This window comes from Pongo abelii, chromosome 12, assembly GCF_028885655.2.
Source record: "Pongo abelii isolate AG06213 chromosome 12, NHGRI_mPonAbe1-v2.0_pri, whole genome shotgun sequence".
Lineage (NCBI taxonomy): Eukaryota > Metazoa > Chordata > Mammalia > Primates > Hominidae > Pongo > Pongo abelii.
Window position 1 is genome coordinate 62,812,401 of NC_071997.2, and position 20,864 is coordinate 62,833,264.

Consider the following 20,864-nt stretch of genomic DNA (forward strand, 5'->3'; position numbering starts at 1 on the left):
GAAAAACGTTTTTCACTGCTTCAAGCAGTTAAATATGAAAATGAATAAGGTAACTACAAACCATTTAAAAATATCTATTTAATAAAGCAGGTCTTCTAACAGTTTTTCAATACTTTATTAATGTTGTTTAATGATAGTTTAAAATTAAAGCTTAAAATAACATAAACTCTTTAAACTTATCACTGCTTAAATCATGTAGTAGTGATCTTATCTATGGTTTAACTGAACATTCCCCACTTCCCTGAAAATCACATTTTGACTAATACTCATCATAATTCTGTTACTCCAAATAATAGTTGTAGGCAAGGGCAGCAAAGCATCTTTCCCTCATCCTGCCTTTTTCTGAGTAAGCAGGTTGTAGCTGAGGTATTCCCTATGTGGTTCCATTCTATACCTCTACATCCATTTCTGTACTGTAAGCCTGGATCTGGTCTTCTAACCAAAATCAGAGGAAGGCTTGGCACTCTCTGGCCTGTTGCTGCTGAGAACAGGGCAGGAGCTACTGCCAGTGTACCTTAAATGTGAGTCAGTCTCAACTCGTGCTAAGATTTTCTCTTGACCTTTTCTACGTTTCACAGCCATTCAAACAGATCTTCTCCATCAGAGTTATAAACTAGTGAAGTTTTACTCTAAAATCTGAGATGTTGCTGTATCATCAGGTCATTAAAGCCAAATGCCATTGTCTCTCTCCAAAGAGGGGGTCTTTTCTGCTTGGACATATCTCAGGATCTCTGCAGAAGAGAAAATGAACAGCAATTCGGACTTGAACTGTTTAGCAAACATCTTGGCAAACTGCAAGGTGCCATCTGCAGATGTTGATTATCCAGTTTTGGTCCTTTAATGCCTCTTTACCTCCTATTGTCTTGTGTTAGTCCATCTGTATTACTATAACAAAGTACCTGAGACTTGGGTAGTTTATAAAGAAGAGAAATTTATCTTCTTATTGTACTAGAGGGTAAGAAGTCCAAAATCATCAAGGTGCTGACAGGTTCAGTGTCTGGTAAGAGCCTGGTCTCTGCTTTCAAGATGGCGCCTTGAGCGCTGCTTTCTCTGGAGGGGATGCTTTGTCTTTACATGGTGGAAGGCAGAAGGACAAATGAGCCTAGCTAGTTCCCTCCAGCCCTTTTATAAAGTTGCTTATCCCATTCATGAGGGCTCTGCCCTCATGACTTAATCACCTTCTAAAGGCCCCACCTCTTAATACTATTGCATTGGGGATTTAAGTCTTAACATGAATTTTGGAGGGGACACAAGCCTTCAAACCATAGCATGGTTCTACCAATATTTTATTTGCTTTTTTCCAGATGCTTTTTATTATTCCTCTTAGGATGAGACCAACTCAGAGGCAACATTGCTGATTCTTTTTCAAATAGTTAAATGTAGGGACATGAGTCTTTCATTCATCCTTGAATATTTGGAGGATATGATCCTTATTTTGGTTTCAAAGAACTTCTCTCCAGTTCTTCCTACGTTCAGGAATGTGTAAATGGAAATGAGTTCTAGATGGGTTGATGATGAGATGAGAAAGCAGAGGGAAGGATAGGCCACTAAAATGTGAGTCCCAAAATCATTTTCTGTTTGGGAAAAACTTGAATTATAGAGACTGTGTGTCAGCTTCATCATCTCCCTTATGTATTATCCAAAGCAGATGCTGTAAGCCTTTTGTCTCATCAGACTTCTTTGTCATTCCTATACATTTAGGAAATGACCTTGTTCTCTACCAAAAATAAAACAACAGATCCAAACTCATTTGAGTTCTCTTTTTCTTCCGCCTTAAACCAGCATGTACAGCCATCCTTGCCTCCTTCCTGCTTGCCAGGGGGGAAAAAAAAAGTTATTCTAAGACCGGTCCCTTGAACAGTACTCTTAATCCCACCCTTCTGCTTATAGGACTTTTTCCGTCAATTATCATCATCCTGTCCTGTATCTTAAAGCTCTCTTCTCTTGGCTCCTTCCTCTTTCTGGTGCTCAGTTTTCTCCCATTCTAAACACGCTTTCCCCTCAGTGCTGCTGCCTTAGGCACAAATGTTCTGCAAGAGTAATCTGTAGACCCTGGCCCTACTTGCTCAACTCTCATTCATTGCAAGTCCAGTTTCATTCTCACCACCATCCCATCCGTTCTCTGAAACTACTCTCACATAAGTCTCCAGTGACTTCCATCTGCCAATACCAAAGCCTTTCTACTTTTGTCTGAACTTTTGTTGCAGCTACCATTTCTGAGGCAATAGTCATTCACAATCCATCACTCAGAGGAAGACTCAAATGAGTTTTAACTTTGATGCCCAGGGTTCAGGTGTATTCACTTCATACCGTGGGGTTTTTTTCTTGTTTTGTTATGAAATTTGTTTTTCACTGTAAACAGCTGAATCTAATTAGAGTGGTGGTAGTTTCTGTTCTCATGGTCCAAACTGCTAAGTTTGTATGGTGACTCTCAGGGGACCACATGTTTTCCTTCCCCCTGACCTTTTTGAAACAAAAGTCGGACAATTTATTAAAACTAGTTTAAAAAATAAAACCTTACCTTGCATTTGTGCGAAAATCATATCACCCAGCTTGCCTTCTTTTTCTTTCCTCAACTTACTTCTTAATTACCTTGGTTTTGAATATCATCATTACAAAGAGCTGCCTCTCTGGAGATGTTGAAAGGACTATACCAAAATGTGAGGCCACTTCCAGTTCCTAGATGGGTCCTGACACATAGGAGGTGCTCAACAAATGTTAGTTGGATGAATGAATTCATCCAAGCAGCCCTAAGAGATCACATGCAGTTCCAACTGAAGAGCTGGAAACATGCCCATCTTATATCCCAGTTGGTTGGCTTGAAAGGCCTAATTATGAACAAAATGCTTAGGTCTGGAGCTATTGTAGTCCCTTCAAGACTTTCTAAATACCTTTTTTTTGGAAGATTTCCCAAAGGGAAAAACAGTACGAACTATTTAAAAGTCAAGTTGAATTCATTTTTGCCCCTACAACCAGGAAAAACATCAATTTTATTTTTCTTAATTAGAAGTTCACATATTTAAGTAGTTCATACGGTCTCTCTACTCTTTACCCCCTGCAGTGTTTCTGGAGAGGGTAGTCTTTGCTTCTAGTTTGCATGGAGCATTGATGCAGTAAGCAAGTAGGCACTCTGTGCATTTGACTCTAGAATTTAGGTTCTGGAGTGTGCTCTGGTTTAGTAGGGTTATAGAATTGCTATTGAAGATCTAGCTGTGAATCTCAGGGACCACTGGAAACCTGTTCTTGACTTTGCTCCTTAGTCTTCTCTGTCAACACTGTATCATCTCCGTATTTAAATTATCTGTGCTAATGGAACTGACTGGCTATTTGTGTCCTATTGGCATCTGAAACTAACAATATATTTCTCATCTCTTATTCACAGAGGGACCTTTCAGGGCACAAGAATATTGTGGGTTACATTGATTCTAGTATCAACAACGTGAGTAGCGGTGATGTATGGGAAGTGCTCATTCTGATGGACTTTTGTAGAGGTATGTATATGAACCATTCCCTTAAGCTGTCATTTCTCTAGCATTTTGATTGTCATGGTTAGGGGGGTCATTTCACTTAATGTGCACTGCACTCTATGGTATGTTCTGGTTTGACAGATGAGAAAACTAAAAGATACAGTCTGCTGTCAACTCTTAGTTATTCTTATAATGGTACAAATGTAGATAATATAAAACTCCATTTTTGTTAGGTTTAGGAAGGTTTGGTGTTTGTATATAAATGAGGATGTGTAAGAATGAGAATGAATATGTTCTTTGTGATGCTTTATAACAAATGATGAAGGCACATAATAAAGACTCAACTCCAGATGGATGAAAGAAACAGTGCAGCTTCCCCAACTCCCTCACTTGTGTGTTCTCTTTCCCACTCATGCCATCATTCATGTGTTACGGGGTAAAAGCATCCTTTTTGTCTAATGGAAGTGGCCCTCCTGTCCTTACTCTAAGGCTGTAATTCCTAGTAAGGTGAGGCTATATTCAAATGATGTAGCTGTTAACCATGGAGTAAAGTCATTGAAAGCTTCAAGTTTCAAAAAACCATTTATCTTGGGAAATTCAGACTGTAGCATGAATTTTTTCAGAGTTAATTGCATTTTATGTAACCATTGTTCGGAGGTTTGGCTTAGGTCAGTGCCTTACTGTTTGGTGCTGTGTTTTGTAATCACCCTTAGTTCCATTAACATTTTCTTTACACTTAAGATACTATCCATAGGCCGGGCGCGGTGGCTCATGCCTGTAATCCCAGCACTTTGGGAGGCCAAGGCGGGTGGATCATGAGGTCAAGAGATCGAGACCATCCTGGTTAACATGGTAAAACCCTATTTCTACTAAAACTACAAAAATTAGCTGGGCATGGTGGTGCGCACCTGTAGTCCCAGCTACTCGGGAGGCTGAGGCAGCAGAATCACTTGAACCCAGGAGGTGGAGGTTCCAGTGAGCTGAGATCACGCCACTACACTCTAGCCTGGCAACAGAGTGAGACTCTGTCTCAAAAAAAAGAAGATACTATCCGTAAATTAAATATGTTGCTAATCCCAAAAATGTGATGTTAACCAGTAATTTTAGCCCTTACTGTATTAACTATTTACCTGATTTCCTAAAGTACTACCAAATTTGAACTTGACCGTTTGTTTCCTCCTGCTCATTCCTTTTTGGATACTAAAATGTTTAGAGATCAGGCAGTAGGAACATCCAGGCATCTGGATAATGTTGTAAGTGAGGTCATCAATCTTTTGGTCCTGGAGATTAATTGTTGGCGGTACCATTTTTGCAAGCCAAGCAGTAAGCAGTGAAGCCAGAGAGACTAAGCTGTTCTTGAAGTTCAGACTATAAAACCATCTTCTTCCTGCTCCCTGGACCTATTGTGCCATCTGATTCTTACTAAAAGATATGGCAAGTTGAGGCTGTGGCCATGTCTCATACACAACGAACACAATATAACCAGGCAACTACAGCAGGACCATATTGTCAGTTCTACTAACCTTGAAGACATAATGAGGGCAGCTCACATCTGGGGTGCTTTATAAAATAAAGAAACTGTTTTTGATGCATTAGAGGAGACACTGAATTATAAGAAAACAAATCCCAAGCTGGGAGTCAAGACAACTAGGTTTTAATCCTGACTCAGTCAGTGATCAGCTCTGTTACCTTAGTCCAGACTGCTTCTCTTTGGACAGCCGTTCATTCTCTTAGACTAAATGACAAGTCCGAATGTTTATAACCTCTCCTTTGCCCTGTACGTACCCCCTCAGGTGGCCAGGTGGTAAACCTGATGAACCAGCGCCTGCAAACAGGCTTTACAGAGAATGAAGTGCTCCAGATATTTTGTGATACCTGTGAAGCTGTTGCCCGCCTGCATCAGTGCAAAACTCCTATTATCCACCGGGACCTGAAGGTACAGACCACACTCTTTCATTACAGGCATTCTTACTCAATATTTTCTGTCTGCCCCAGGGATGGAGTAGATACTGTGGGGATATGAGAGAAATTTAAGATATGGTCCCTGTTTTTATGTTTATATTCTGCCTGAGGAGAGAAAATAACAAAGGAAAAAGTACAGTACAGGTGTAAGTTTTATTACTTAAGCAGCCTCCAGAATTCTTTATAATTATCACATGCCTGAGCCTGTGTTGTTTTTGTTTTTCCTGATATACTCCCCCCACTTTTTCAGGATTGTGAAAAATAATACTTTTAATTTAAATACTTAGTAAACAGTGATGCTTGATTTTTAAAGTCTTATTTCATATTTTGCAAAATCAACTAATTGATTTTTTTTAATTGTCCTAATTGCCATCACCTTGCACCGTGCCCTTCATATTGTAGTCACTTGACAGTGTTTGTTGAATGGAATTGGCACCTTGTTAGGGTTCAACTTAGCATGTATTGGGCACCAATTACGTGCCATGTACTCTCCTACGTTTTATGTACAGTGTCTCTTCAGGGGGAGACGTTCTTTGTTACATTTTATAGTTGAGGAAACTAAGGAGCAGAGAGGTTATGTGACTTGCCTAAGGTCATATAACTAGGAAGGACAGTGCCAGAATTTGAATCCAGCCCTTCAGATTCTAAATTACAATTTCTTTTCATTCTACCTGTGTTTCAGGAAACATGCTTCATAGCTAATAACTTGAATCAGCATCCCCTAGCGTGCTTGTTAAATGCAGGCTGGTAGGTTCCACACTGAATCTCTTGGGCCAAAATTTTGGTAGTGACATCAGGGAAGCCCAAGAAGCCATATCTTAATAAGAACACTGGGTGGTTTTTGTATACTCTAAAGGTTTTGGGATAAAGCAGCATACCTGCATTTCTTTTATTTCTTAACTTCTTTAAAAAATTGAGACATAATTCACATACTATAAAATTTACTCCTTTAAAGTATATAATTCAGGCCAGGCGTGGTGGCTCATGCCTATAATCCCAGCACTTCGGGAGGCCAAGGCGGGCAGATCACTGGAGATCAGGAGTTCGAGACCAGCCTGGCCAACATGGCGAAACCCCGTCTCTACAAAAAATACAAAAATTAGCCGGGCGTGGTAGCGCATGCCTATAGTCCCAGGTACTCAGGAGGCGGAGGCATGAGAATCACTTGCACCTGGGAGGCAGGGGTTGCAGTGAGCGGAGATCACGCCACTGCACTCCAGCCTGGGCAACAGAGCGAGACTCTGCCTCAAAAAAAAAAAAAAGTATAAAATTCAGCAGTTTTTAATATACTGCTATCTAATTCCAGAACATTTCATCATCCCCAAAAGAAACGCTGTATCCATTAGCAGTCCCTATTCTCTCTCCCCTTTCCCTCTCCCCTGGCAACCCCTAATCTACTTTCTGTCTCTGTATTTTCATGTTCTGAATATTTCATATAAATGGAATCATAATATGTGACCCCTTCTGTCTGACTTTTTCACTTAGCGTAATGTTTTCAAGGTTCGTCAATGTTGTATTATGTATCAGTACTTCATTTTCATAGTTTCATAATATTCTGTTGTATGGATGTACCACATTTTGTTTATCCATTCATTCACTGATGAACATTCGAGTTGTTTTCACTTTTTGGCTATTATGAATAATAACGCTGCTATGAACATTCATGTACCAGTCTTTGTGTGGACATATGTTTTGAATTCTTATAGGTATATACCTAGGGGTAGATGGCTGGGTCATATAGTAGCTCTGTGTTTAACTTTTTGAGGATCCTTCAAACCGTTTTCCAAAGTAGCTACACTATTTTACATCCATCGGCAATACGTGAAGGTTCCAGTTTCTCTACATCATTGCCAACACTTGTTATTGACCTTTTTTGTTTTAGCCATCCTAGTGGGTATGAAGTGACATCCTGGCATTTCTATATTAAGGCAGTTAGCTTACAGGAGAATGAGTGTATACTTCCCAAAGGCTTAGATAGCTTTCTCTAGTGTACCTCTGCCCACAATCAGCCCTTTTTTTCTGAGTAGAAATAGAGGAATGTGGCCGGGCGTGGTGGCTCATGCCTGTAATCCCAGCACTTTGGGAGGCTGAGGCGGGTGGATCACCTGTGGTTAGGAGTTCGAGACCAGCCTGGTCAACATGGTGAATCCCCATCTCTACTAAATACAAAAAATTAGCTGGGTGTGGTGGCTGGCACCTGTAATCCCAGCTACTTAGGAGGCTGAGGCAGGAGAATTGCTTGAACCCAGGAGGCGGAGGTTGCAGTGAGCCGAGATTGTGCCACCACACTCCAGCCTGTGTGACAGAGCGAGACTGTCTCAAAAAAAAGAAGGCGAGGGGGGCGGGGAATGCATGTTGTTGAATATTTATTATAACCTTAGCATAGTACAAGTGCATAATTCTGTGGGGATGGGACAAATATAACATTGTTCCTACCCTCAAGATATTCAAAGTATTGTTGGTAAGAAGATATCAATGAAATATTTAGACTTGAAATAGAAATAGATGAAATACAAAACTCTGTAGAAGAAAATGATGAATAGAAGATAATCAAGGGGTTTAATGTATGGCCAGATAGTGAGATCAGGCATTGGTGATTGGAATTTTCTGGAAAAGCGGGATTTTGAAGGCCTGACAGGAAATAAGTGGTCACAAAGAGGATGAAGAACATTCTGGGCAGAGAGCAGAGCCAGAGGGCTGCCTGCAAAAGGGAACAGCAAGATGTGTGGGGATGAGAAGGTGGGTCGGGGCTCCATTGTGTGGCCAGTTGCAGACCAGGCTAGAGTGACCGCAGGCATTGCTCTGAATATGTATTCACACTATTCCTAGTTGCCTTTAACAATGAGTAAAATTTTTGTTTAAATCCTGTTAGCATGTATTTCAGAACAGGCAGTGGTACCAAAACTTAAGGACCTGACCCCTGGCCTTGCTGCCTGCCTTGGAGAAGAGTGTGAGAGGCATAGAAATAGGGGAGAAATGTGGCTGGTAGGCCCTGCTCTTATGATCCATGTGACCTTGTGCCTCTCTGTAGCCCCATTCTGCACCCCTTCCATGTCAAATGGGGTTAGAGTTCATCCTGCGGACTCTGACTCTGCACCACCGTGTGACTGATACTGATGGAATTACAAGTGCTGTGAGAGGTGAGCATAGGCAGCTTCTTCCGTATTGCCAAATGCAGAGGACATTTTCCAGTCCCTGTCTTATTGCCCCTGTGGCTTCCGGCTCCTTTGTGACTGCCTCTCCCTTGACCTCTATGACAGTGTCTTCTCTCCAGCTCCTCCTTCCCAGGCTCCTTGGCTTTCTTCTCAAATCACTAGCCTCTCCGAGCCTGAGTTTCGTCACCTGTAAAGTGGAGCTAACAGCACCTGCTCTGTTAGGGTGGTGGTGAGGTTGAATGAGGGAGTGCTTATCAATCTCTAGGCACATCCCTGGCATGGTAAATGCCTGTATGGGCTCAGAGGTGAGAACAAGGGAAAGAGGCAGAGGGACATAGAGGATCCTTTTAGAAAGTAATATTCCCATGTTCTCAGAGTCTTCCTTTATATTAACTTTGTTTTTTGTTTTTTTTTTTTTGAGATGAAGTCTTGCTCTCTTGCCCAGGCTGTAGTGCAGTGGCACACTCTCGGCTCACTACACCTGTCACCTCCCAGGTTCAAACGATTCTCATGCCTCAGCCTCCCGAGTGGCTGGGATTACTGGTGCCTGCCACCACGCGTGGCTAATTTTTATATTTTTAGTAGAGACGGGGTTTCACCATGTTGGCAAGACTGGTCTCGAACTCTTGACCTCAAGTGATCTGCCTGCCTTGGCCTCCCAAAGTGCTGGGATTACAGGCATGGGCCACCATGCCTGGCCTTCTTTATATTAATTTTTAAACACTTAATGGATTAAGTGAAGCCTGAATGATAGTCATGTCATACCAGTAAATAACACCTGTCCAGCTTACGTAGTTAACCAGGATAGCACTGCCTGGTGACATTCCCCGTGCTACAGTGAGGTGCTGGGTCAGCATCACCCAGTGATGGGGCCCTAGAGACAGAGCTCATTGTCTTGCCTGGGATGCTGAGTAGGTCAGTGGGAGGGCTAAGGCAGCAGGCCCTAGCCTCTTCCTTCACTGCACTGAACAGCCCACGAGATGTTTCAGCAGGGGAATGCGGAGCAAAGTGGAATGAAAGGCTGAGTGAGGTTACCAGGCTCTTTTCCCCAGCCAGCCCTCAGTGCTTTACCCCTTGCACCTCAGTGCGCCTTAGAGGGAGGCAGCTCAATGCTGGACACACAGTAGTTGGCCTTCTGTATCTGATGTTCTACATCTGCAGATTCAACCATCTGTGGATGAAGAATACACACAGTTGTCCCCCGTTATCTGTGGGTTTTGATGCATGGTTGGTTGCATGGAGGGAGATGTGAAACCTGCAGATAAGGAGAGCTGATTGTATTGGACTCTGTGGTTGTGTTTTCATCAATATTGAAGATCATCAGGCATGCTGCCAATTTGTTCACTGTGGTTCAGGAGACTTTTTCTCCTCTACCTTGGATATAGGGACCATGGGAAGAGGCCTGGATTATGATTGTTGCAGAGAAGTCCTGGTCGCTATTGTTTTTAGTCATTGACTCCCCAGATCTTACACTAGATGCCATCTAGATGCTTTCATTAGCACGTTAGATTTTATTGCTGTCTGCTAGTATGTCCGTGGTGGGCAGTTACAGTTGCCTGCTGCACCTGCAGCTTCCCCAGGTGCTCCTGTTCACCCTGGCTGTGTCGTTGCATCACATAGTCTCAGCCACTCTGAGCTCCATGTCACTGTGGGAACCAGCCACCACAATCCTAGCAGTAGTCAGGGCCAAAGAGTTCTCTATTTTCCTGTTTTCCAGAGAAAATGCTAGTTGCTTCTCTGTGAGCAGGATTTCCATTTGGTGAGAAGGTGCCACTGTGAATAAAAGTTAGTAGGATGAGGGAAAGAGTGCAGGCCAGGCCTACCTCGGGCCTTGTAGAGCCAGCGCCACTCTGCCTATGGGTGTGCTGGTTCACATGCAGAACTGAGGAAAGCCCCCTTGCCCTCCCTACTGCCTATGCAGTCTTTCCAGTGACAGAGGAAATACACTGAAAGTGGTCCCTGTCCTTAAGCAGCTTATGTTCTAAAAATAACCATAGCAGAAGCACTGTTCTATATTGAAGATCTCTCCTCTAATACATTAACACTTTAATCATTTTCCCCATTTTAAATTTTCATTTCTCTGAGAAAGATAAAGATCAGTATTGCAGGTCATGGTGTTGTAGATCTGGGAAGGTCACCTAAGCCAGCCCTCTTCTTTACCAGTGAGGAAACCTCCGCACAGAAAGGCTGTGACCTGCACAGGTAGTTGAGTGATCAAACTGGAACGGAGACCACAGTTTTTCACTCCTGTTTTATGTTGTTGTATTATACCGTGCTATTTGTCCAAGCACTTAAGAGAAGAAAGGGTTAAGGCTTAACGCGCACATTCATGTCGAAAGAGTCATAGATGTCTCCTCTTTTGTTAGAATAGAGATTTTGATCTCATGAAGTATAATAGGATGAAGATTCTTGTCCCATTTTTAGAAACACAGGTTTGAAAACCTGCATTCATCTAATCCTTCAAATTTTGCAGTGGCAATACATTCTCTGACTGAAATGCCTAATGCCATACCTGTTTGGAATAATATTGAGATGAAGAGGTCAGTAGGAGGTAGCCTCTTAGATCTTTTTGCTAAAGCTGTAAGCGGAGTTTGACAGTGACAACTTCAATTGCACTCTTAAGCTGAGAGGCTGGGAAATGGGGTCAGCAGCATCGCACTCTCAAAGAATGGAAAGGTTCGGGACTGTAAGCAGTGGTAACCAATCTTGAGCTTCACCCTAGGGACTTTGCCAAAAACAAAGTCCCTATGCAAATTCTCTGAAGCTTTCAGAAGGTGATGTATGACTGTCTAGTTGGTTTTCTACCTTCTTAATCTCACATAATCTGTCCACACCCGCTTACCCCTTTCCATCCCTGTTGATTTTTCTCTATACCCTGCCCTAGTCATCTCACACCCAGACTGTTGTACCTGCCCTTGTTGCCTTCCTTCTTTTCTTCTCCCTCAATTTTGCCAAGCTAATTTTCATAAAATGGCTGTCTTCATGTGCTGCTGACCTGAGAAAAATGCTGAATGGCACCCAAGTGCCCTTCCTCAGTCTGCTGTCTGTGTGCTTCTCTGGTCCTCTCCCTTTCTCCTTCCTCCTTCCTCGCCAATCTCAACTGTCCATCCCCCTTAATTGCACAATGCACATCAGCATGGTGGGTGAGGGTGTGGTCCTGGCAGTCCCGTGGCCTGAGCCTAAATCCTGCCCTACTATCCTGTGACCTCAGACAAGTTAGGTAACTTCTCTGGGCTCTTTTTTCTAATCTATTAAAGGAGACAGTAAGGCTTTGTAAGGATTATATGAAATACTCTAGGTAAAAGTGTGTGGAGCAGTGTCTGGCCCTTAATAAGTGCTGTTAGTTGCTACTGTTATTATCACTCTGGTTTCTATGCTTTGTTCCTGTTATTAGTTTCACTTTTTAAGCCCTTCACTTCCTCCATGGCTCCACATTATCTTGTCTCCCCTTTCCTGACAGCACTGGTTCATAATAGGTCCTTTCCCATGTTTTCAGCTTTCTTTGCAGTACCGGTGCCGTGCACAGCACTATTCCAGCCACAGTGGTCTGCCTCTGTGCCTCAGACCCTTCAGGCACATTCCCATCTCAGGGCCGTTGTGCTACCGTTTTCTGCTTGGAATGCTCTTCGCCCAGATGGCACATGGCTGCTCCTTCTTCATCCAGGTCTCTGTTCCCCTCAGAGAGACCTTCCCCGACTATACTATTTAAAATAGCATTCCTCGTTACCTTACATACATTCACCTGCTGCATTCTTATCATAATATTTATCACTACCAGGCAAGTGTAATTATTTTCTTCTTATCCCCCAACTGGACTGTAAGCTCTGTGAGAGGATAGACTTTGTTGTGTTCACAGCCTTATCCCTAGAGCCTAGAAAAGTTCTTGGCATATAGTAGGAGTTGAAACATGTTTCTTTTGTTTTTTAGTTTTTAATTTTTGTGGGTACATAATGGGTGTATATAGGAGTTATATGAGACATTTTGATACTGGCATGCAATGTGTAATAATCACATCAGGATGAGTAGGGTATCTACCACCTCAAGCATTTATCCTTTGTGTGAAACATGTTTCTTTGATAAATGTATGGTATAACAGCTTTTCTAGATGTACATTCCAGCATTAGAAGTGTAGAAACTGATTCAGAAAGGGAGTGCACACATACAATAGGAGAAGCATGGTTTTATATGAGCCCTGCCAGGTGCATGAGGCCGAGGAGGAAGATTGTTGCTGAATGATGCTGAATAAGTGATTTCATCGGCAACATTTAAGGGTCCCTGGCATGTGTACAGCACTGGACAAGGTGTTATGGGAGATGCATAGGCATAACACAGTGCCCTTTTCTCTAAAGTTTTATATTCTTACTTGGGAAGGCAAGCATAAATACATAAGAAGTTAAATACCAACCCACAGTGAAAGAAACATTGCCAAATTGTAAATGATTATCAGTGATTATTACCTACCAAAGGTTGGCAAAATTTATTTACAAAGGGCCAGATAATAAATATTTTATGTCTATCGTAACTGCTCACTCTGCTGTCAGAGCTCAAAAGCAGCCATAAACTTTAGGATAAGTAACAAGTGGGCATGGTTTGATTTGGCCTGGAGGCCTTTGGCAGCCTCTCCTATTGACAGTAAATTCTGTAGATTTTGTGAACTGGTTGTGAAAGGTTTTTCTGAGGAGTTACAACTGGAGTGGAGAGTGAGCAGTTGAATAAAAGGAGCAATTGAATAAAAGGACAAATTAGGTTGTGTATGGAATGCTTAGGAGACATGGAACAAATCAGCCTGGCTAGTGTTTAGACACTTGGCTCCTTATTAACTAGATTTCTATTGTAGGGGCATTTCTGAACATAAAGCACCAAGAAAGTCCTGTCCTTAAGCTTGCACCCAATGCATTAGACAAGTATCATCTCCCCTACTATAGTTGGAAGTAAGGGTGGGGGCCTTGAGTAATTGCTCTGCTTCTAACCTGCTTCCTGTAGCAGGAATATAATTGCCTATCCTTTCTAGAGTGAGGTTGTTTAGGTTCACTTCCCAGCTGTACCAAATATTAGCTGTGTGACATTTAGCAAGTGACTTAATCACTCTGAGCCTCATTTTCTCCATCTGTGAGAGAAGGATAATAATCATATTGGGATTATGAGGAAGTAGTGGGATAATCCATGTAAAATGCTGAGTACAGTAGTACTGGCAATAATAAAGCTCAGAAAATGATGGCTGTTATTTTTATAACCTCTAAATTAGATTGAAAACATTAGCGTTGTTTTGTTGGAATTATTTTAAATTCCTAAAGTGTGTATATGCTCAGGAAGCTTAACTGTGTCACTTTGTGTAAATAGATTAAACTGGTGAGCTTTATAAAAAAGACATAGATGATGGAATTATTTGCTTGCCTCAGCCTTATCTCAAAGGAATGAATCTCTCCTAATCTTTCATAACCCTATGCTTAAGAATTGTTCATCATAGAACATACCTGTGCAGGTTGATGGCTGTAGTTCAAACTATCTATGTGGCTGGAAATTCCAAGGTCAAAATTACAGATTAAAGTGATTCCAGGGTAGTAGTGCCCCCAGCTACACCAGTATATCCTCTCTGGAAGAACAATAGACTTTAAACCCAGATCTCACAAGCTTTTTACAGATTAAGTTCCAAGGAACATAAGTTAACAAAAACAAAAAACTCCTCACAACACCACCATAAGCAAGGTTTAGTAGGAATGAGAAACAATAAACTGCAGAATCAGTTGACAGCAGAGACTTCAAATATTGGAATTTGCAGATACAAACTATAAAATATACTTAATGTAATTCTTAGAAGAATTAAAAGAAAGTATAGAAACAAGTATAGAAATTAGAGACTATTATAATTGACCAGTTGTTTTTAAAAGAATCAGTAGTAGTACAGTAGTACGGCCTGGATATTTGGTGGCTCCTATCTTGCGCCTTACACACCAGGTTTGCACACACATGCACACACATATACGGTGTTTTTTGGTTTATTCCATTCAACATACATTTTTTATACCAAGCATTGTGTTAGGCACTAGGTAGAGAAGACCAAGAATATGATTACAAGAAGATGCTTATCTTTAAGGAGCTTATCTTTAAGAGTAGACTATTTTATAGTCTACTCTTGCCTTTCTTTTCCAAAGGTGGCCAGTCTTTGGAAGGCTGAAGACAAAAGACAATGGAGACTACAGTCTTAATGGCCTAACAAGATTTTTTGGCTGTCATTTTACTGCCCACACATAGCCAGGTTTGTCCTCCAGCATACCAGTCAGCTCAGTTCACCTAGACCCAAAATCAGTACACCTTGAGTACCATAGTGCCCACTATTTTGGAGTTGTCATTTCATTGTTAGAGTCCTTTGATACCAGGGATTTCTCTAGATTTGGGGTTTATAAGCTCCCTGCTGTGTAGAACTCCTAACTCACTGCCAAAGAATTCATTTATTTAAAAAATTAGGGCAATACATTAATAGGAAAACTGCCCATTTATCCCCATTTTATCACATTGAGAAGTAACTGAAACATAAACAATATTAATTCTGAATATCCTAACCTAGTGTAGTAAAGACATTTATATAAGTACTTATAAGGTCCAAGTGAAGTAATTCACATCATGAGAGAATGAAATACTGAAGGACAATAGGGAAAGAGTGACATTTTATCTGAGTGGGAGCCTGAAAGTTTCAAAAAGGACATGGCATTTGAACTGGGGTTTGAAACGAGATTTTGATAGTTGGCTAAGGAGGTGGGGATTGTGGAGGGCATCCTGGCCTAAAAGAAGAGCAAGAGCAAAGGCACAGGTCAGAGGCTTGAAAGTATGAGGATGGTTTCTGCAGAGGTGAGAAATGTGGCTGAAATTTACAAAAATGGCACTCTTGCATCCCCCACCGTGGAGTTTCCTCTTTTTGCCCTCTCCACCCACTTTTCCCTCTTACTCTGCATCTCCTGTGTTCCACTTGGGATGACCCCTGTTGAGATACTTGGAGAGGAATAACTTCCCTGTGCACATTAATAAGACTGCCAGAAATAAAATGTTTATTTATGTGACTGTGAAACCAAATTTTCACGTGCATTACTAAATGATATCTTGGAATGGGTGGTTGGGGAATGTTTTTCAGGTTGAAAACATCCTCTTGCATGACCGAGGCCACTATGTCCTGTGTGACTTTGGAAGTGCCACCAACAAATTCCAGAATCCACAAACTGAGGGAGTCAATGCAGTAGAAGATGAGATTAAGAAGTAAGCTTTTTCTCCTTTCATGGAGTTTTGTCCACAATCAGATGAGCAACTTTACCTTCAGCTTATGGATGAGAAGGTCAGGGTGGGGAGAGAATGGTGATAGTCAGTTGTCCTTCATCTCAGAGCATCATGTTCACAGTTGGGCTGTTTGACTTTAAGTGAAGAATGAGGAGGGGGTTTACAAGCATACATCAGAGTAAAAGGAGGGACTCTTAGAGCACTTTATCAGTGGTCCTGTGGTCATTGTACATAGATGTTTTGATTTATGATGTCACAGAGCCTATAAAAAGCTGAGAGTTGCACACACCATAAAAGTACTAACATGTTTTTAAGTATGATCACAACAACCATGACATTATCAGTCAGACAGATGTGCTTTTTACTGAACCCTAAATTGCTCCTTCCTTCCTGCTCATAAGGCGATCTAAGTGGAAATAGTGGTGAGTAGGTTATTAAAGTCTCTGCAGATACTGAATTACAGACTTTCATGAGAAAAAGCTTCTTTAGATTTGTGACTCCAATAAGAGCCTGACCCATTTTCTCCTCATGTCCACAGTGTTGGATTTTTTACAGGCAACAGCACTCGCTATTACTACTAATAAGTCAACAGTCTAGCCTGCACATCTACATCCTGATCTTCTCTGTCCTTTCATGTGTCACCCCAGACAACCATGCCTGGGGCAAGAAGAACCTGATCGACCCAAGGCCCTGAGGGATGCCTAGACCTGTCCCATCTGGGATCTAGAGACAAAAGCAGCATAAATCACATGCTTGGTAACACCAAGACACTCACTTTGAGGACGTGCTTATGCTACTTTTTTCTGGAGCAAGAGATAAAACTGTTATTTCAGCCTGATTCCAGGAGCAAAGATGAAGGGCTCTTGATTCCTTCCACTCCTCACCCCAGCCAGGGCCCACTTTCTGCTCTTCTCCAGAGTACCACAGTCGGTATTGCATCTCTGTGTTGAGCCACATGTAAAGGCCATTTTAAAAACAACAAATTGACAAAATATAGTATCAGAATAAGAATTTTGAGAAGATTTTGTCATTTGAGGACCCAAGAAAAGTTGCTTTTAGACTTTATTTGATGCATTAGTGTCTGAGTCTCCACATGTTCTTAGACTAGGAGGACTGCTGCCAGAGGGCCATGGTGTGATGATATGATTGTACCAAGGACAGCCTTTCATTTTATCTCTACTAATATTTCATACTCTCTTCTGCAGATTGCTCCCAGGGATTCTGTTAATGTAAAAAGAAAAAAAAGTATTTCTGCTGCTCCTGGTTTTTAATTATAGTATTGACATATTTAATAAAAAATGAATCTCTTGATTGTAGATACACAACGCTGTCCTATCGAGCACCAGAAATGGTCAACCTGTACAGTGGCAAAATCATCACTACGAAGGCAGACATTTGGGTAGGTGTCAGGTAACCTATCCATACCTCAGATAGCAGCAGTCTTGACTGTAAATTCCCAAGGTTAATGCACACAGCGCTATAGCATGGTGGCTACTGTACCATATCATTGTCTACTTACCCCTCAAGGTTATTCTTGATGTGAGAATACCAGCCACTGCTTCTTGAAGCATGATAAAGAAAATTACTTCCAAACTCTTTGAAAATTATTTAGATTTTTTTTTCATGTATATGTTACTGGTTCTTAAGAGCAAAACAGGTAAATACTTATTATTTACTGGAACACGATTTGGTAATAATGGTAGAAATAATGTAACTCAGCTGCTAACAGTGGTGTTGGGTTCTGAAACTCATGTTTCTAATACATTAATAGTCTATAGTTTTTATATCTGCTAGTAAATGTGGATGGTGCCAGTTTCTCATTAGATCCATTTAGAGTCATGATAAATAAGCCACTAGTAGCAATCTGCTATCTTTATTTTTTTAGGCTCTTGGATGTTTGTTGTATAAATTATGCTACTTCACTTTGCCATTTGGGGAAAGTCAGGTGGCAATTTGTGATGGAAACTTCACAATTCCTGATAATTCTCGATATTCTCAAGACATGCACTGCCTAATTAGTAAGTATTTTAAGTTTCTAGTTTCATATTTTTATTTCTAATCACAAGGAATTAATTGGGGGATAAAGAGATTAGATTCCAGGAGTAATGAGTTAGATGCAAAGGTAAAGAAATTAGTTGATAATGATTGGGAACTCAAAGACAGTGTAACAGTGTCTAGTTAGAGTGGTGGGTCTTTTTGCTAGAAATCTGAAGTTCTGTTTCATACCTGAGCCCAGCCACCCAAGCAGAAATCCTAACTGCCTGGAGCAGTATAGTGCTTCTATATTCTGTTGCAGTCTCTATGAAAGCTCCGGTACCAAAGGAGTCCAGCTGACTCATATCAAGTGATAAGAAATTCATCTTTGCAAAACTGGAAGCAACTCAGATGAAAATGATTGCAGTGCATTCACTGGAGTGAATACATAATTAAGACTATATAACTCCATGGAACCAGGTTTTTCCTCTCATTTAGGTTAATCACTGGATTTTGATAACGTGCATCTAAACTCAATGCTTTCTTAAAAATAGTCTTAAGATTCCCCTCTATTTGGTATCATCATAGCAAGCATATGTACTAACATTCATTAACCAGATGGTAGAATAAGTAATCTTTAAAGAAAAAAAAAAGAATAATCTTTGCACAAAACCCCTATACTAAAATGCTAAAGAAGCAGAGATTTTTTATCATCTTTCCACATTGGTCAAGACTCTTAACGTCTAAGTTTTAACTGTTATGGATTGATTATAAATCCTGAGTAACCCAGTTTGGGTCCTGCATGGGGGTACACTGGAAAAAATAGAAGCAGCAAATGTGGGTGGAGCATCTGACATTTGTTGAGGGCCTACTTATACCTCATTTAAATCTTAAAATCCTTTATATATTAAGTGTAATTATTCCCCTTATGCAAATGAGGAAACTGAAACTTAGAAAATGTAGGTAACTTATCCACTTAACATAGATACAGCTTTTAAGGTGCTGCCCATTCCATTGTGCCAGTTTTGTCAATCAGCCTCTTCCATTTATTAACAAAAAAAGGAGGAATATTTAAAGGGCTGGATTATGACATTTAATAATTGTTGGATTGTTTTAAGAGATAAAGCATTATGTCCATGTTAGAATTCCAGGTATGTAAGTGAGATTGGTAGGAAATATGGGAAAATGGCCAACGTTGATATTAGACTAGTATTATTTTTTGATAATTTTTAAAACATTTATGCAGTAAATTCATATTGGGAAACACAACTCTTTACAAATGTCTATACCACGGACATCTTTCCCAAACTGCTTGCAAACCATTTGGCAACTCAACTGTCACCCTAAACGCACAGATCTAAAATTAAGTTTATCATCATTAGCCCTCCTTCCTTCTTTTTACCCTCAATACCCAGTTCCCCTGTCCTCTTTTCAGTTTCTCTCAGTGGTATCACCATTGAAGCCTAGAAGAATGAAATTTAAGATTTCTTTGGATCCAGCTAGCAAGAGAGAGGAAAGTTTCAGTCATGTACTCGGCCATATTCCTTTTTTGGAGTTTCTACTGTTTTCGTTACATTCTTTATACATACATCACTGTCACCATAGTATATACAGACTCTGTCAGCTCATGCCTCTACTGTTGGACTGGTCACCAGCTTTTCTCCTCTCTTTTCAATCCATCCAGCACACCCTCACCAAAAGATTCCTCTTATAAAACACCACCTCTCATGTCCCTGATTAGGAAACTCTAGCGGCTTGCCAATGGTCTCACAGTAGGGCTCAGCTTCTTAGCATGGCATTTAAGATTCTGATTCTGATTGCATTCCACCCACTCAGCCTTCTCTCAACCCTGTCCTTCTGGCTCCTCTATTTACTTGCAGCAAGGCATTCTCTTGTCTTTCTCCAAGTCCTTCTTTGCTCAGACTGTTGTCTTAACTAGAATGTCTTTTTCTCTGCTTCCCCACTGACTAAATTCTGTCCTGCCTTCAAGGGCCACCTCAAGCTCTGCCTCTTCTGCAAGGCAGTCACAAGGCTGCAGCCTCACTGATCTTTTTGGAACTTAGTGTCTGGAGCATTCACTTTATTATTTAAGCAGTCAGCTGCCTTGCGTTGTTGTTTGCATGTATATGTGTATGTTTGTGGTCTTCTCAAATATTTTGTTTTCCCCCTGAGGATTTTTCCAGCCTCAGGGAGGCAGAAGCTTAAAGGACCTGGAAATAGACAAGTGATCTATAGGTCACAGGAAAAGTAGATATGCATATGTTACTTTGTAATTTCTTTTAATCTGGAAACCAGCTAATATTTCCAACAAAAGAATAATAAGTAAATTCATGAAGTTTGGGTTTTGGTTATAATTATTAAGAATAATCATTCATTTAGTAAGATAAGATGAACCAAGGAAGCCCATGGTAAGACCATGTAACCTCCTAGGTATCGGAGTATTAAGGTGGTAACTTTCATATTGAGAGCTTGCGTCCCTCTGGTGCAAAGCATAGAATATGAACTTTAAGTATCTTTGTTACAATCTATATATTTTATTTTATTATGGATATTAAATATTTCAGGAACATTAGAGCTTCTCTTTCTAAGGGAGAGAAAAGGGGCTAATTATACTGTCTGACTTCTATGAAAAATAAAAGTTTAAAAACAAAACATTGGGAGTAGAGAGAGGAATGATGCTTCCTAGCTAGTGTAATAACTGTTGGAATATTATTAAATAAATTCACGTATGTTTGCCTTAGGGTATATGTTGGAACCAGACCCTGACAAAAGGCCGGATATTTACCAGGTGTCCTACTTCTCATTTAAGCTACTCAAGAAAGAGTGCCCAATTCCAAATGTACAGGTACGTGAATGGTGCTATTTAAAGGGAGTAAACATTATCAAATTGCCATTTTGAGCTCCTGGGGTGTTAATCAGCTGTTTAAATGAATTTAGATGTCCCTTGCTTTATCTACTGGGGGTATTCAAGCAAAGCTAACTGTGAAGCAGTTGCCATAAAGGGAATCCAATTTTCCCATGGAATTTAATTATAAAACTG

General features: G+C 40.8%; 1 protein-coding gene across 19 annotated transcripts in view; it reads left to right on the top strand.

Moving 5' to 3' along the window:
• AAK1 (AP2 associated kinase 1) overlaps positions 1-20,864 on the top strand; it is a 192,614-nt gene that overhangs the window by 100,360 nt on the left and 71,390 nt on the right. For all 19 annotated transcript variants that reach the window (XM_024242718.3, XM_009237212.4, XM_009237218.4 and 16 more), the window contains exons 4-9: positions 3,383-3,491; positions 5,261-5,403; positions 15,711-15,832; positions 17,168-17,249; positions 17,736-17,868; positions 20,566-20,669. In XM_024242718.3, coding sequence (XP_024098486.2) covers positions 3,383-3,491; positions 5,261-5,403; positions 15,711-15,832; positions 17,168-17,249; positions 17,736-17,868; positions 20,566-20,669 — 693 coding nt within the window. The remainder of the gene's footprint in view (positions 1-3,382; positions 3,492-5,260; positions 5,404-15,710; positions 15,833-17,167; positions 17,250-17,735; positions 17,869-20,565; positions 20,670-20,864) is intronic.